The 16,073-nt window shown below is 41.1% G+C and overlaps 1 protein-coding gene across 3 annotated transcripts in view; it reads left to right on the forward strand.

The window, feature by feature from the left end:
- The window catches only part of SYT17 (synaptotagmin 17), a 76,092-nt gene that overhangs the window by 15,352 nt on the left and 44,667 nt on the right, over positions 1-16,073 (forward strand). For 2 of the 3 annotated variants that reach the window (XM_069981960.1, XM_069981961.1), the window contains exons 2-5: positions 3,532-3,549; positions 5,327-5,475; positions 8,126-8,271; positions 9,547-10,163. In XM_069981960.1, the coding sequence (XP_069838061.1) occupies positions 3,532-3,549; positions 5,327-5,475; positions 8,126-8,271; positions 9,547-10,163 (930 nt within the window). Of the gene's footprint in view, positions 1-1,233; positions 1,316-3,531; positions 3,550-5,326; positions 5,476-8,125; positions 8,272-9,546; positions 10,164-16,073 lie in introns of those variants that run through there. The other variant, XM_069981958.1, reaches the window with a different exon arrangement.

Raw genomic sequence — 16,073 nt, forward strand, 5'->3', positions numbered from 1 at the left:
ATCCATGATCTGAGCCTGAGCTTGTACATTTATTGGCAATGACATATTATTGAGGCTTCTGTAACCTCCCATCCCTCTCTCCTCACAGCGTTGCATGAGTCTTGTATGACGTCACCTATCTAATATTAAAGGACTTTTAAATAACCTTGCCAATAAGACAAGACAGGCCTCTCTCTTTTTCATCAAGAGCGGCTGGGTGAGCGGCTTGTGTGCACTATGATTAGATTTATGCCCACAAGCCCTGCTGGGGATTTATGTGATAAAGCACTGTACGTCCAGAGGAGTGTCTGATTCTTTTTACTTGTTGCAAATGCTGAAGGCACACGGGAGGATTCATCTGTGGTGTCTGATTCCCTATCTCCCAGGAGAGGTGAGAGGGTCTGCAGCCGTGCCATCCTTCGCAGAGGTTTCTATGGTTACAGCCTCAGTTAATTTCTAAGCTAAGATCTGTCCTCCGATGGAAAAACAATCCAACAATCACCCATCCCCTACTACTAGACGGTGTGCTGGGAAGCCAGGGCCGTCACCAGAAGGTCACCGGCTGTAGTGACAATTTCCCAAGATACAAAATCCATATTGAACCTCCCATCTGTTTTCAGCTGATTTTTTCTTCTCACCCTGTACTTACTCGTGAGCACATAAGTAAATTAGTTAAACCTTTTTTTCCTTACCATTTTTTTTTTTATTTTTCTCCTCAATTAGATTATTAATGTCTAAATTGTTGTTGTAAAGAGGTAACCATATTGTAATAATATGGGACACGTTAGTCATTTTGTCCATGTTGTTGGCCCTCTTCATGTTCTTTAAAGTGATACTGTCTCCCCAGTTTTTCTCTATGCTTTTAGCATTGTTTGACAGTGTCACTAAGGCGGGGCTTAGGGTCTGTTGAACCGCCTCTCCCTACCTCATCACAGGGGGGCGTGGTTACCAGAACTGGGCCGAGGCAGCCCCACCTTAGTGACACTGTCAGCCAATGAACTAAAGGGATTTTAGAGCATAAAGAAGACGAAGACAAGTTTTACAACGATATACAGGGTGGACTGTATGTGTAACAGGATTATGAAGGGAGAGATTTATCAAACATGGTGTAAAGTGAAACTGGCTCAGTTGCCCCTGGCAACCAATCAGATTCCACCTTTCATTTCCAAAGAGTCTGTGAGGAATGAAAAGTGGAATCTGATTGGTTGCTAGGGGCAACTGGGCCAGTTTCACTTTACACTGTGTTCGATAAATCTTCCCCTTCATAACCCTATTATACACACTGTCCCCCTACTTTTGAACTACCTTGTATATGGATTGTGCAGCATCTAAGCTTGTGGGTGGTGCAGAGAAGGGGGGTGACAGTATCACTTTTTAGTTTTTTATTATTGTTTTTTTTAACCCTATGTTGAAAAACATAACATGATTGTATACTAGTGATCTGCAAGCATTAGCTCTCCCAGTGTTTGGTACTGTAAATCCAAGCATGGCATGGTTGCCAAAAACTGCAGACCACTGTATGTGTATGTATGTCTCTTATAAGTGAGCCATTGTAGTCATACCCATTGCTAACAGGTGTATGAAAACAGGGTTGGACTTTCCCATCTGAGTATCAATAGTATCAATATCTGCTGATGGGCTCAGGTTCCTAAAGGGGTTATCCAGCGAAAATCTTTTCCTTTTAAATCAACTGGTTTCAGATAGTTATATGGATTTGTAATTTACTTCTATTCTAAGTCTTTCCATACTTATCAGCTGCTGTATGGCCTGCAGGAAATGTTTTCTTTTCAGTCTGACACAGTTCTCTTTGCTGCCACCTCTGTCCGAGACAGGAACTGTCCAAAGCAGTACAGGTTTTCTATGGGTATTTGCTGCTGCTCTGGACAGTTCCTGTCTCAGCCAGAGATGTCAGCAGAGAGCACCGTGTCAGACTAAAAAGAAAACAATATTTCCTGCAGGACATACAGCAACTGATAAGTATGGGAAGACTTGAGATTTTAAAATAGAAGTAAATTACAAATCTATATAACTTTCTGAAACCAGTTTAAAAGAAAAATATTTTCGCTGGATAACCCCTTTAAAGGGGTAGTGCGGCGGTAAGCAATTATTCACTAAATAACACACATTACAAAGTTATACAACTTTGTAATGTATGTTATGTTAGTGAATGTTCCCCCCCCCAACCTGGAAATGTAGTGCTTTATACTCACCTGATTCGTGTCGACCCCCGTCCACCATCTTGAACAATGATGTCATCAACCGCTCTGACCATCCCTTGTGCCGCGTCATCAGCTGCTCAGCTGCGATTGGCTGAGCATAACTGTGCTCAGCCAATCGCGGCTGAGCAGCTGATGACGCGGCAGAGAGCGGCCGGCACTAGGGACGGTCGGAGCGGTCCGGCCGGCTGCCCGAAAATGACATCATTGTCCCAAGATGGTGGACGGGGGTCGACACAAATCAGGTGAGTTTACTATATTACTATAAGTAAAAGTCTGGGACCCAATGTTCTCAGGTTGCAGAGCCTGTTTTTCTATTAAATCTGGCATGTATTGGTGTCCGTCAGCCCCTTTTTATCCTTCCTCCGCCTCTCTAATAAGCTCTCCCATCTCCTAGCATGATGAGTTATACACAGGCTATGTCACTATGTGCTAAGTTGTAGTAAGACAATTAGCAGTCTCATTATGGAAATAGTAATTCCCACTTTGGCTTGGCCTAATCTCGGGTCATTATTACTTAGTTAACAAAGGAGGGTATAGTGACACAAAATGTTAACATCCATTCATTTGCCTGTTATCTAACGTCTAGTGTTTTAGTAACCGGAGTCTAATGGTCAATGCGTCTGGCTAATTTACAGTTCTATTCCCTGATGAGATTCTTACTAATGAGAAGCACAGACCTACAATATCCGCTGAGGACGCCATTCTCTGTATTCTGAAAAGCTCCTGACTTATCAGTGATTCATGGAAAAAAATGTGTTCTACCACTTACCATGTACCCAGTATAATATATCTATATATGTCTGTACGTAAGCCACATGCACATGAACAAAGGCATAGAGGGGCTGCCTATCTCTCTCTCTCTCTCTCTCTCTCTCTCTTTCTTTCTCCTCTCTCTCTCTCTCTTTCTCTCTCCTCTCTCTCTTTCTCTCTCCTCTCTCTCACTCTCTCTCTCTCCTAATTTCTACTCGGGGTGTGAAGTTCATGCTGTGCTTAGCACTATGAGCCATTCGGATGTCTCCTGACTTCTGCTTCCCTTCCCCTTTTACAACATACAGTCAGAAAGAGACAGAAAGACACTGAAGCTGTATCCCCCTCCTCCCTGTCTACTATTTCCTGCAGTATCCTACATGGACAGCTATACATTTAGCTACTTTTAATATTTTTACTTTTTATTTGAAATATAGTAATTATCGGAGCATGGTCTCCATTGGAATGTCATGATTGGTTTACGTAATATTTGAAATTATAACATTCTAGTCAAACCACTAAATTGGTTTTGTTCTTCTTTTTAATGCCTTCCTATTCACTTCATTGCGGATATCAAAAAGGACAGTTGGAGCCAATAAATGAGGTGAGTTATAAGAAGCTATATCATGTAATATCATTTACTATTATTATTGTAGATGACCAGGTGAATTTAAGACCAAAAACACACTAGCTTCCACTATTGATTCATATACCCTAGTTGGCAATAGGCAGATTCATAAGAAAAAAGGCAAAGATAAACATTATCTTCATCTTTATCACATAAAAACCCTACACTTATGTTAGATATGCATGTATCTTACAGCTAGTAATAACCATTAAAGGAGAAGTCCGACAAAAATTTGTATTAATGTATTGTATTTCCCCCAAAAGTTATACAAATCACCAATATACACTTATTACAGGAAATGCTTATAAAGTGCTTTTTTCCCTGCTATTACTACTGCATCAAGGCTTCACTTCCAGGAAAAAATGGTGATGTCACTTCCTGGATAAAATGGTGATGTCACGACCCGACTCCCAGAGCTGTGCGGGCTGTGGCTGCTGGAGAGGATGATGGCAGGGGGACACTGAGGGACACAGGGCACTGGAGGGACACTGAGCATCCCCCTGCCATCATCCTCTCCAGCAGCCACAGCCCGCACAGCTCTGGGAGTCGGGTCGTGACATCCTCATGTTATCCAGGAAGTGAAGCCATGATGCAGTAGTAAGTGCAGGGAAAAAAGCACTTTATAAGCATTTACCGTAATAAGTGTATATTGGGGATTTGTATAACTTTTGGGGGGCAATACAATACTTTAATAAAAATTTTCACTGGACTTCTCCTTTAAATATGCTGATGACTGATGTTTAGGTGATGCTCAAAAAAGGTAGCACATCAAGAAAAAAATCTTTATTTAAATAGCCTTACAATACACAATATACAAAACAAGAGCAGTAAACCTAGGGAGACAAGCCCTAAATGCCATCCCTGAGGAAGCCGGGTGTTGTTCTCACCTGACCTATCCTTTCATCTACTGGACCGCACATGTTGATATGGTTTTCAGTACACTTTTCATTTTCATTATTAGTCACTGCATTACCCATTATTTTTGTAATAGTTTGGGGGATTTTTTTTCTTGCATTGTACTCGTGCTGAGTCCAGGGTCAGGTAGGATGTTGAATCCAGGCTAGGACGCCAGCTGGACCAAGGATGACATTTTAGTGTTTTTAATGTTGAGCGGCATTTAGGGCTCCTGTTTTGTATATTGTGTATTGTAAGGCTATTTAAATAAAAAAAAATTCTTGATGTGCTACCTTTTTGTGCATATGCTTTTTCTTCATAGTCCTTCTGTGTTTCTTATATGCATTGGTTTAGCACTTAGGTTATAGGGTGGTGCCCATTATACTCTCTGGTTTGGTGTTTAGATGATGACTATTTTATATTGATAGCCTGTATAAGATTTTTTTTACCTATATTTTTTATGCCACATACCTTGTTGTAACTCCTGCAGTCTCTATCATATAACTAGGCATATGCAGAAGGTATAAATGGTAAATGATCATAGCCCCCATCTATTAAGCATCATCACATGGTGGAGAAGGATCTTTACCCCCTCAAATTTTATGGCTAGGCTGCAACTACAACCTCTGACCCCCTAAAGTCACACCCCTGATGGCTATCTGGTATCTTCTATCCAGATGCATTATCTCCTATTCATCAGTTGCATGAATTCTGAGAATAGAGAGAACACTACATCACTGTATGTAGAATATTATTGGCACTTGTTGACTGCTGGCATGCTTCAGTGAATCATACCACACATGAAAAAGCTGAGTTCTCTATGTAATAAACTGCTGCTTGTTGCTATGTTTCGGTATAGGGGTTCCTGTCCAAAATTTCAGATCTGCTGCTATGCCGATGGACGTGCAGAAACTGCTGTCAGAAGTGTTACGAATGCAGCTGCTGCCAGTCAAGTGAGGATGAAGTGGAGATTCTGGGGCCCTTTCCGGCTCAAACACCACCATGGCTGTTAGTATAGTAGTATAGTTGATTGTTTTTGTGTGTTTTATTTATTTTTTTTTATTTTTTTTTTTTGGAGGGGGGAGTTGTTAGGATAACATTTTAAATACTAAAACAATAGATTTCTTGTGTTTCTAGTAGCATTGCTATTATTTCACGTGTACAACAAGTGTCCTGAAGAATCAGTATGAGTCTTCAAAATTGGAGTTAATAACATTAATTAGCTAGTGACAATCGCACCTGTCAAGGGGTGGGGTATATAATGCTGCGTTTACACGAAACGATAATTGGCCCGATCGTACGATTAACGATGTCGGAGTAACAATTTTTTTTTCATAACGATTAGGGTTTAGACGGCACGATATATCGTACGAAAAATTTGTTTTACGATCGTTTTGCGATCGCTTAAGCCTATCTCATACATAGGTAAAATCAGTGAACGACTGTTCACACAGAACGATCTGCGAATTTTTTGCAAACGATCAACGACGATTTGAGAACATGTTCAAAGATCAAAATGAACGATTTCTCCCTCGTCGTTTGATGGTTCGCTGCGTTTACACGTACGATTATCATTTGAATTTGATCGTTATCGCGCAAATTTGCACGATAATCGTTAAGTGTAAATGCAGCATAAGGCAGTGAGTGGACAGTCAATCCTTAAAATGGATATGTTTGGAGCAGGACAATGAGCACAAGGTTGTTTCTGAAAGTTCTTGCAGAGTCTTTAGCTGTACAGAAATCGTGCAGAAGAGGGGACCCAGCTGTAGCTTAGGGCTGACCAGTATAAGCAATCTAAAGATTCCCTTGTGGACATATTAAATAAAAAGCACCTGCCCTTAAAAAAAAATGCTAATCACTCCTTCCCATTTTTTTAAGTAAAAAAAAAAAGCATATTTGGTATTGCCAAATGTTTAAAATGATGTCCATCATTTAGAGTCTAAAATGACGGACGTCATTTAGCTGTCTAGCCTTCTCTTTGTGCAATGACGGCTGTTGGTACATTATTCTAGTTTGGGGTTCTAATTGGCCTTTGGTTGTGTCTTTAATTGAAAAGTCTATTGAATCTTATTGTAAAAAAACCTGTGTGTGAACAACAAAAAAATAACGTCCACTGTTTGCAATAGACGTCCAAAAATACATGGTCATTTTATACACTGTGTGCATTGGACGTCCGTCATCCCACATTGTATTGAAGTCAATTAAATCGCAGCAATAACGGATGTCTTTTTAAATAGAAAAGGTGGACCCTTTTCTCTTTTTTTGAAGTTGTGTGAACATAGCCATATAAAGTAAAAACAACATATCATGACACAAAAAATAAGCCCCTTATACAGCCATATAGACATAATAATAATAATAATAATAATAATAATAATAATAATAATAATAATAATAATAATTAATAATAATTTTTATTTAGTGCAAACACATTCCACAGCAATTTACAATTCTGGGGGTACATACATAGGCTATGTTCCCACACAGTATTTTTGCTCAGTAATTTGGTCACTGTTTGGCTATGTTCACATAATGTCAAAAATAGAGAAAAGACGGCCGATTTTCTTATTTAAAATAACGTCAGTTTTTGCCGAGATTTAACTGACTGCAATGCAATGCATTGAAGTCAATGGGAAGACAGACGTCCAATGTACACAGCGTATTGAATAACGGACGTTTTTGCGCGGGCGTCAAAATAATGACCATGATCATTATTTTCGGACGTCTTTTGCAAACAGTTTTCCTTTTGTCACTGTTCTGTCTCCGTTTTTACTATTAAATTCAATGGACTTTTCAATTAAGCCACATTCAAAGTCCAATTAGTAACCCCAAACTAAAATAATGTACAAACATCAGTGCACTAAGGGGAGGTCAGGCTGCTAAATAACGTCCATTATTTTAGACTCAAAATGACGGACGTCATTTTAAACAGAGATGAAAAGACGTTGTGTGAACATAGACTTTTGCAACCAAAACCAAGAGTGGATTGGAAACACTGAAAGGCTGTTTACACACTGTTGAAATTGAGTGGATGGCCGCCATTTAATGGCAAATAACGGACGTTATTTCACTGTTTAAGCGCCTTTCAATGCAATGACGGCTATTGGTACATTATTCTAGTAAATGTGGACTAACTGGCCTTTGGGTGTGTCTTTAATTAAAAAATCCATATCCATTAATATCAATAGTAAAAACATTGAAAGGACAGTAAAAAAAATAAAAACTGTGTGTGAACAACCAAAAATTTACATCTGGTGTTTGCAAAAGACATCTGAAAATAATTGTCATGATCATTATTTTGATGTCTGTGCAGGCAACGTCCGTTATTTAAAACACTGTGTGCATTGGACGTCCGTCATTCCATTGACTTCAATGCATTGCACTAAAAGTCAATTAAATTGAGGCAAAAACTGGGGTCTTTTTAAATAGAAAAAGCGGACGTCGTTCCTGTTTTTTGAACATCGTGTGAACAAAGCCATTGGCTGTTCCGGGCTTTAGCTTCAATAATTGCTATTAAAAACCTGACTGTGTGAACACACCCTTAGGCCCTTCAATAGACATAACACAATCAGTTTTTCCTGGTGTGCTCTGTCAGTGGGATGATGGCAAGTGACCTATCTTTTACAGTTATAAATGTGTTGTTCAATATACTCACCAGGATAAATCGCAGTGAAGACAAGGATGGAGACTCAGACAACGCAAGAAGTGAGCCTCCTCCTACTCCACAGGAGACATCACCTGATAGAAGACGGTCTTCTTCAGATACATCCAGATCTACATATAGCCTAACAAGGCGCATTTCAAGTAAGACTTTCAAATGCTGCAGTAACCCTTTGATAACCCTTTTGTTATTACTGAACCCTCTGAATAATCTCTAATATTTGCACCCAGTGGGGGACATTTACTAACCAGTCTAATGTGTTCAACTATTCTAATGAGGATTGGTGTATATTTTGGTCCAATAGTTTTGACTGATTTATTAAAATGTTGTACTGCCTAAGTGAGTGTATCTAAGTAAAAAGGCGCAAAAATTGCGCAAGCATTGTCACCTGGTGCGCACCAGACATAAGCCTGCACCTATTTGTGCGAATTTTTAAAAAGTTGCAAATTATAAATTTGGCGCTAATCCCAGATTATCCAAAATTCTGGGTGAATACTCAAAACAGGCAGATTAAAAAAAGTCGCATCTAAAAAACATTCGTCCGTCAAATACTGGTTCATAAATAGAGCTTAAACCAAAACTGTGTTAAAAAATGCAATTATTCACCTAAAAATAGGCACAAAGCCCTTGATAAATTTCCTCCCAGTGCGTCTTCTCACTTAGGGGTCTGGAGAAGTTGATTTACAAAGTTGATAGAGGTAGGTGGATGGTTAAGTAACAGTTGAGCAAATGTTTTTCTGTTGAACGATTGGTTTGCCAACATAGCTGTACAGTATTTGGCTGTTACAGTCTTTCAAACTGGCCAAACATGATCAATGACCCTGTACAATGGATGAAATATCTCCAAACATGATCAGCTTCTTTGAAGATCACAGCCTGTCATTGGTCAGCTAAAATTTACTTTTGTAGTTGGCACTTAAAAAATAAAATGTTCATTATGATTCTTTATGGTCAATTGTCATCCCTTTCATGATGTTGCATGAGGGTGCATATGTTTCGGTAGGAAAAAATTGTTGCCAAATTTAGGTACAGCTTATTGCCACTGAGAAGAAAAAGATTGAGCATAGTGAAACCTAACTGCAAAATCCTTCTCTTCCCCAACAGATTATGTTAAGAGCTTAGAGGCCCCCATACACATTAATAGGCTGGGTTCACACTACGTATATTTCAGTCAGTACTGTGGTCCTCATATTGCAACCAAAACCAGGAGTGGATTGAAAACACAGAAAGGCTCTGTTCACACAATTCACCGTGTGAATACACAAACAATGCTAAATTTTCCCCAAGAAGATGCGGATTTGTCTAAAACAAAAAAATATTTTTAGTTTTGTATTTTTTGTATTGGTAAATATATTAGTGTGAATGTACAGTACTAAAATTGTTACTCATACGTAACTTGATATATTGTTATCTCATAGGTTTGGAGTCCAGAAGACCAAGTTCTCCATTAATTGACATTAAACCAATTGAATTTGGTGCATTAGGAGCAAAAAAAGAAATTGTGCAACCATCTGTCTTGAGGAAAACCTACACCCCCGAGGACTATTTTAGAAAATTTGAACCACATCTGTATCCTGTCGATTCCAGTGATGATGTAGACTCACTAACCGATGATGAAATTCTGACCAAGTATCAGTTAGGCATGCTGCATTTTAGTACTCAATATGATCTACTTCACAATTATCTGATTGTCAGGGTAATAGAGGCTAGAGACCTACCACCACCCATATCCTACGATGGTTCTAGACAAGACATGGCTCATTCAAACCCTTATGTGAAGATTTGTCTATTGCCAGACCAGAAGAACTCTAAGCAAACTGGAGTAAAACGTAAGACTCAGAATCCAGTGTTTGAGGAGAGATATACTTTTGAAATCCCATTTTTAGAAGCCCAAAGAAGAACATTGCTTTTGACGGTGGTGGATTTTGACAAGTTCTCGCGACATTGTGTCATCGGGAAGGTCTCCATGTCATTAAATGAGGTTGACCTTGTGAAAGGAGGACATTGGTGGAAAGCATTAGTACCAAGCTCTCAGGTAAAGTGAACATAGTAAATGTCAGAATTTGTTCTCAGATTTATATAAAAAAATGTGTGTGTGTGTGTGTGTGGGGGGGGGGTGTTAAATGTTCACCACGTGCAGATGGTACATAACATTTTTACCATCCGCAACACGAGGCTTTAATCCCTATTTTCATGACTCAAGTACATTGCGGTACCTTTGAAAACCACATCTCTAAACAGTTTCTCTTACCAACATTTAAAATGGGTGTCAGAACAACCTAGAGTAGGCCTTTGAAATGTATCTATAGTCCATGCTTTCTCTGGGTTTACTTGCTATAGTTATTGATTAGAGATGGGTAAAACTCAAGCAAGTTGGGATCCGTCCAAAATCAAACAAACAGCATTTCATTACTGGTGGTCGAAGAAGGTGGATGCAGCCCTAGGAAGTCCTGGAAAACAAGAATACAGCCTGTGGCTGTATTCATGTTTTCCAGGTAATCTTATGGCTGCATCCAACTTTTGCAGCCATTGGTAATGAAATGCTGCATGCTCGGGTTTGGATGGACCCCAGCATGTTCAAGTTTTGCTTACCTCTATTATTGACATGTACGTATGAAACTTGTGTTGGTAACACCATCCAGAGTGGGTGATGGGCCCACATGTACTTTTATAGGGGGGGGGGGGGGGGGCACATTAGCCCTGGCAATGACCACAGGCTCAGGGGGGGGGTCTAGTGGGGGTGACTTAAAGGAGACACACAACAGTTAAATCAACAGTATGAGGCTTAAATGGCAAACTTAAAAGTCTGGACGGGACCTAAAAATTTATTAAAGCGCAACTATAAAATATTTTGACCATTCAGTATTAGTTAGCTTAGGTCATGATAACAATTTTTGCAATATACATTAATAACCTAAAATGAACAGTTTTTTAAATACATAAGGCTGATTATGCCCTTACAGCCCTCTCTGGCTCTGACTTATTTCTGCATTCCTGCTGGACACGCCCCCTCCCTGGAGATCTTACGGACTCTGACAGCAGCATCAGATAACAGCCCTGACACAGAGAGAAACATAAACAAAGCCTCCTCCCCCACCTCCTAGCAGCGCGTTCTCCCCCCTCCCCTCACAGAGGTGACTTAGCAGAGCTGAAGGTGTTGTGTGTGAGGAGCAGCGCAGGGGAAGAGCTGGATGGAGGGACAAGTGTATCCAGTGCCACCATGACTCCAATGTACTGCATGAGGGAGAGTGGGTGAGTCACTGAGGGAAGGACTACAAGTCCCAGCACAACACAGCTGTAGTCCTTCCATAGTACATATAACACTCACTATCAGATGTCTGCAGCAGGTGCGCCCACCTACATGGCTGATATTATCCTACAGTGTAATGAGAGCAGATGACTGTATCTAATCCCACTGTGTGTGATACCATCGGCTGGTGCTTTGTATCTAATCTTACATTGTGATACTGTATGCTGGGGCTGTATCTGATCCTGCTATGTGTGATACATCTGCTAAGGTGCTGCTCAGTGAATGGAGGGACCCAGCCAGGGAGATTAGGGAGGAGGCCACGCCCACTTTCTCTCAGCCAGGAGAAAAATTCATTTATTCTTCTGAGCCAAACAACTGGGGATATCTCTTCAAGCATACACACTATCAACGCAGTTTAGGGCTCTTTTTAAAGGGTTTTATTTGAGGAATTTCATTTTTTGGCTACTGAAATTATAGTTACGCTTCAAGTAAAGAGTATGTGTGTTGGGGGGAATAAAAAAATCTGTTATATTCACCTGTCCCAGTGCCTGTGCTGAGCCGTGCATGCTCCTGGACCCCACCGGCAGTCTTCCGGCTGCTCGGGGAGCAGTAAGCAGATCTGTTTTTTCCATTTCCCCCCACCCCCTGCCCGTAGTGATTTTTTAACCCCCCAACAGACTTCCTTTTTAAGGCTGCGTTCACACTACGTATATTTCAGTCAGTATTGCAACCAAAACCCGGAGTGGATTAAAAACACAGAAAGGATCTGTTCACACAATGTTGAAATTGAGTTGATGGCCGCCATATAACAGTAAATAACTGCCATTATTTCACTATAACAGCCGTTGTTCTAAAATAACAGCAAATATTTGCCATTAAATGGCGGCCATCCACTCAATTTCAACATTGTGTGAACAGAGCCTTTCTGTGTTTTGAATCCACTCCTGGTTTTGGTTGCAATACTGACTGAAATATACTAACTGAAATATACATATACTGACTGAAATATACGTAGTGTGAACACAGCCTCAAACAGATGTAGGCATAACATGCGGAATACAGTTTTCCCCAGAAGGGTGGCACAACGCTTGAAGGGTTGCAACAGATTTGTAATTATTGTGACCCTGCTGCAGTCTTTTTACGCTACTCTTTAGGCCACTATCTTTAGGCCAATTCACTTTGAGGCTATGTTCACACACTGTAAAAAAACGGCCGCCATTTTAATTCAAAATAATGATCATTTTCAGTCTTCATTGCTTTCCATTGAAGTCTATGGAAACAATGGCCGTTGGTTCACACAATGTATGAAATTAATGTTTGTGTCATTAATTTGCCGATATTATTGAGCAAACATTGGGCATTATTTTACGTTGTTCACACATTGTTTTCTTTTACCCTTTTTTTTAAAGTAAATTCAATGGACCTTTTAAAATTAGCCCCCCTCAAAAAAAAGGGCCATCATCAACCTGAACTAGAGTAATGTACCAACACCAAAGTGTGTTTAACAACAGCCGTTATTTGATCAAATAACAGCTTTTAAAAAACATTGTGTGAACATAGCCTAAAGGGGTATGCCGGAGCCTACATTTTTTCTTTTTGCTATTACATTAATTTTCATTTTCAAAAGTTATATTGCCAGATACCGACATTAGTGCCTCTGGGTTACTTATCAGGAATGGAATTCTCTCTCCTGACATTTGAGGTGAGAGCTTGGGCACAAGAGGCACATGGCTTTCGCCACTATTGACACCGGAACTTCTCCCCCTTTTCATGCTGCCAAAACTTGCATGGGGCATTGTCATTGTTATGTATATAGCCATATGACTAACAAAACATAGGTTAAACTATTCGTAAGAGGTATGTAATAATGGCAATGAACTAGGCAACACATTAAGGATAAATCCAGGTAAAAGTTAGGATAACTGGGGTGCATGAACTGGACATAGACCCTAGTGTAGCAAAAATACATATGTAAACCATACACCTAACTAAGAGTCTGCCGGTTCCCTTACACATGACACTCCCATTACCTAAAGGCATTATTTTGAAAAATCTTCAACCAGAAAAGCTTTTTGTGCTGAAAATATATGATCATTCAAATCAGAAACAACTGAACCAGTCAAGCATATAGCAGTAATGAAAAATGCTGCTTTTGATTTGTCCTTGGCACAGCATGACTCACACAGAAGCACTGTCATCTTCTATGCTCTCTATGTTGAAGGTTCAGATAATTTTCGCATTCTACTTTGTCTGGAAATTTGGCGAGCCACAATTTTTCAAACACTCAGGAACAGCATAATTAAAATAATTCTAATTTTACAGGCGGCCTATTCAGATATGGAAGTTAATGAGATAGATTTCTTAAAGTAGATTTCTACTTAAAGGGGTCCTTCAGGCAGGGCTCCTCTAAATTGTATACATGAGGAGGGGGTAAGTAAAAAGGAAAAAAAAACATGTACTTACCTCCCTGACTTCCAAATTGCCACCTGTACTGTACTGTTATGGTCTCCATAGTTTTTTTTCACTCATCCCTCCCTGGGCTTAGACAACCTGTCTGGACAACCTGTTTAAAGGTAGTGCTGCCTGCTTGGACCCCCCCATGTTCTTTGGAACTATATCGTTCCAATTTGAACAATAATCGTTTTGTGTAAATGCAAGCAACGATCAAACAACCAATGAGAAATCTTTCATCGTTCGTTTGGTGCTGACAACCCAAATCATTGTTAATCGTTTGTTATTCAGATGGAGCCAGATGGACTAAAAGTTCATAGTAACGATCGTTCTGTGTATTATGGTGAACAATTTTAGGTTAACGATAAACAATCTTGTTTGTTTATTGCAATTGTGTGATTGTTAAAAATTGGTTTGTCTAGTAGTACCCTTCGTCACAATGGAGTGGCGGGACTCACATGTCAGTGCTCGATTCAATGTCTGTAAGATCTGCTGAAGATAGCCGAGCACATAGAGAACATAGTATATACAACAAGTATATAAAGATACTGTCAGGACCAGTCACACCAAACACACAGAGACAGTGAGCCCTGAGCTCAGCCCCGCCCACTGTCCTCTACCTAATTGCCGCAATCTGCCCTAAAATGGCAGCGGACAACTTGGCGGCGATCCCTGGCCTGGATACGTGAAACAATGGACAAGACAAAACGAACAAACACAATAAGAATGGTCAGCAATCCGGGTCACAACAGTCTGGCAGCAAAGGTACAAAATCAGGATCCAAAAGAGTAGTCAAATAACAGGCAATATGGTCGGGGGCAGGCAGCAAGCAAGGGTAGTCAGAGATACAAAGCAGGAATCAGGAGAAAACAGAACACACAAGCAGGCAGAGACTAAGTCAATAACCAGCAAGGCACAGGCAGAAGCTGAAATCTTAACCCCTTAGTGACCGCCGATACGGCTTTCTACGGCGGTCACTAATGGTCCTTATTCTGCTGCCATCAGCTTTTTACGGCGATGGCAGAGAATAAGGCTGCGGGGATTACCGGTGCCGCCGCCTTTCATCTCCCCCAGCCGTGAATCTACGGCGGGGGGAGATGAAATAAGTGTATATCAGACCCCAGATCAGACCCCCCTAGTGCCCCGATAACTAACCCCCCTCCCCCGGCGGCCATCATTTCCAAGATGGCCGCCGCCATCGCTGTGAACCGACTAACGTCGGTTCACAGCGATTAGAAAGTTAAAATGAATGAAAGCCCCATGCTCTCCGCCACCGGAGGTAGCGGAGAGCATGGGGCAGTCATCGGGGACCCCCCTGTGGGGTCCCGGTACAAGCGATCAGCGGTATATACTATATACCGCTGATCGCTTGTACCATGTGCTCCCGGCACTTTTTATCCCCTGTCACCATAAATGATTGGTGACAGGGGATAAAAAGTGATGTCCCCCCACCCCCCAAGTCACCCCCCACCCCCCCCTGTCACCCCCGTCCCCCAGTCACCCCCCCTTCCCCATATACTCACCGGATCCACGGAGCTCCTTCCTCCTCGACGTCCTGGCTGGTTATGAAGTGCGCATGCGCTTCACAACCAGCCAACTCTGAAAATTTAAAGTGACAGAGACCAATTTGGTCTCTGTCACTGAACTATGATTACTGTGATAGAAAATATCACAGTAATCATATTAATACAGTGAAAATGAATATGTAAAGTACAAAAAGTGACAAACATACAAAAAAATAAAACACACACTTTTTATTATAGTAATAATTGCAGTTTACTCCCAAATTACCCCTAACCCCTCCCCAGATTACCCGTAACCACCGCACGTTGCCCGTAACCACCGCACGTTGTCCGTAACCACCGCACGTTGCCCGTAACCACCGCACGTTGCCCGTAACCACCGCACGTTGCCCGTAACCACCGCAAATTGCCAGTGACCCCCTCCAGATTGCCCGTAACCACCCCAAATTACATGTACCCACCCCAGATTACCTATAAGCACTTCAGTTTATCAGTAACAATCCCAGATTGTCTGTAACCCTTCCAGGTTGCACATAACCCCCCCAGGTTCCCCGTAATCATGCCAGATTACATGCAACCCCCCCAGATTGCACGTAATCACTGCGCGTTGCCTCTGACCACGCCACGATGCCTCTGACCACGCCACGATGCCTCTGACCACGCCACAATGCCTCTGACCACTGCACGTCGCCTCTGACCACCGCACGTCGCCTCTGACCAC

The sequence above is a fragment of the Dendropsophus ebraccatus genome, chromosome 9 (assembly GCF_027789765.1).
Source record: "Dendropsophus ebraccatus isolate aDenEbr1 chromosome 9, aDenEbr1.pat, whole genome shotgun sequence".
NCBI lineage: Eukaryota > Metazoa > Chordata > Amphibia > Anura > Hylidae > Dendropsophus > Dendropsophus ebraccatus.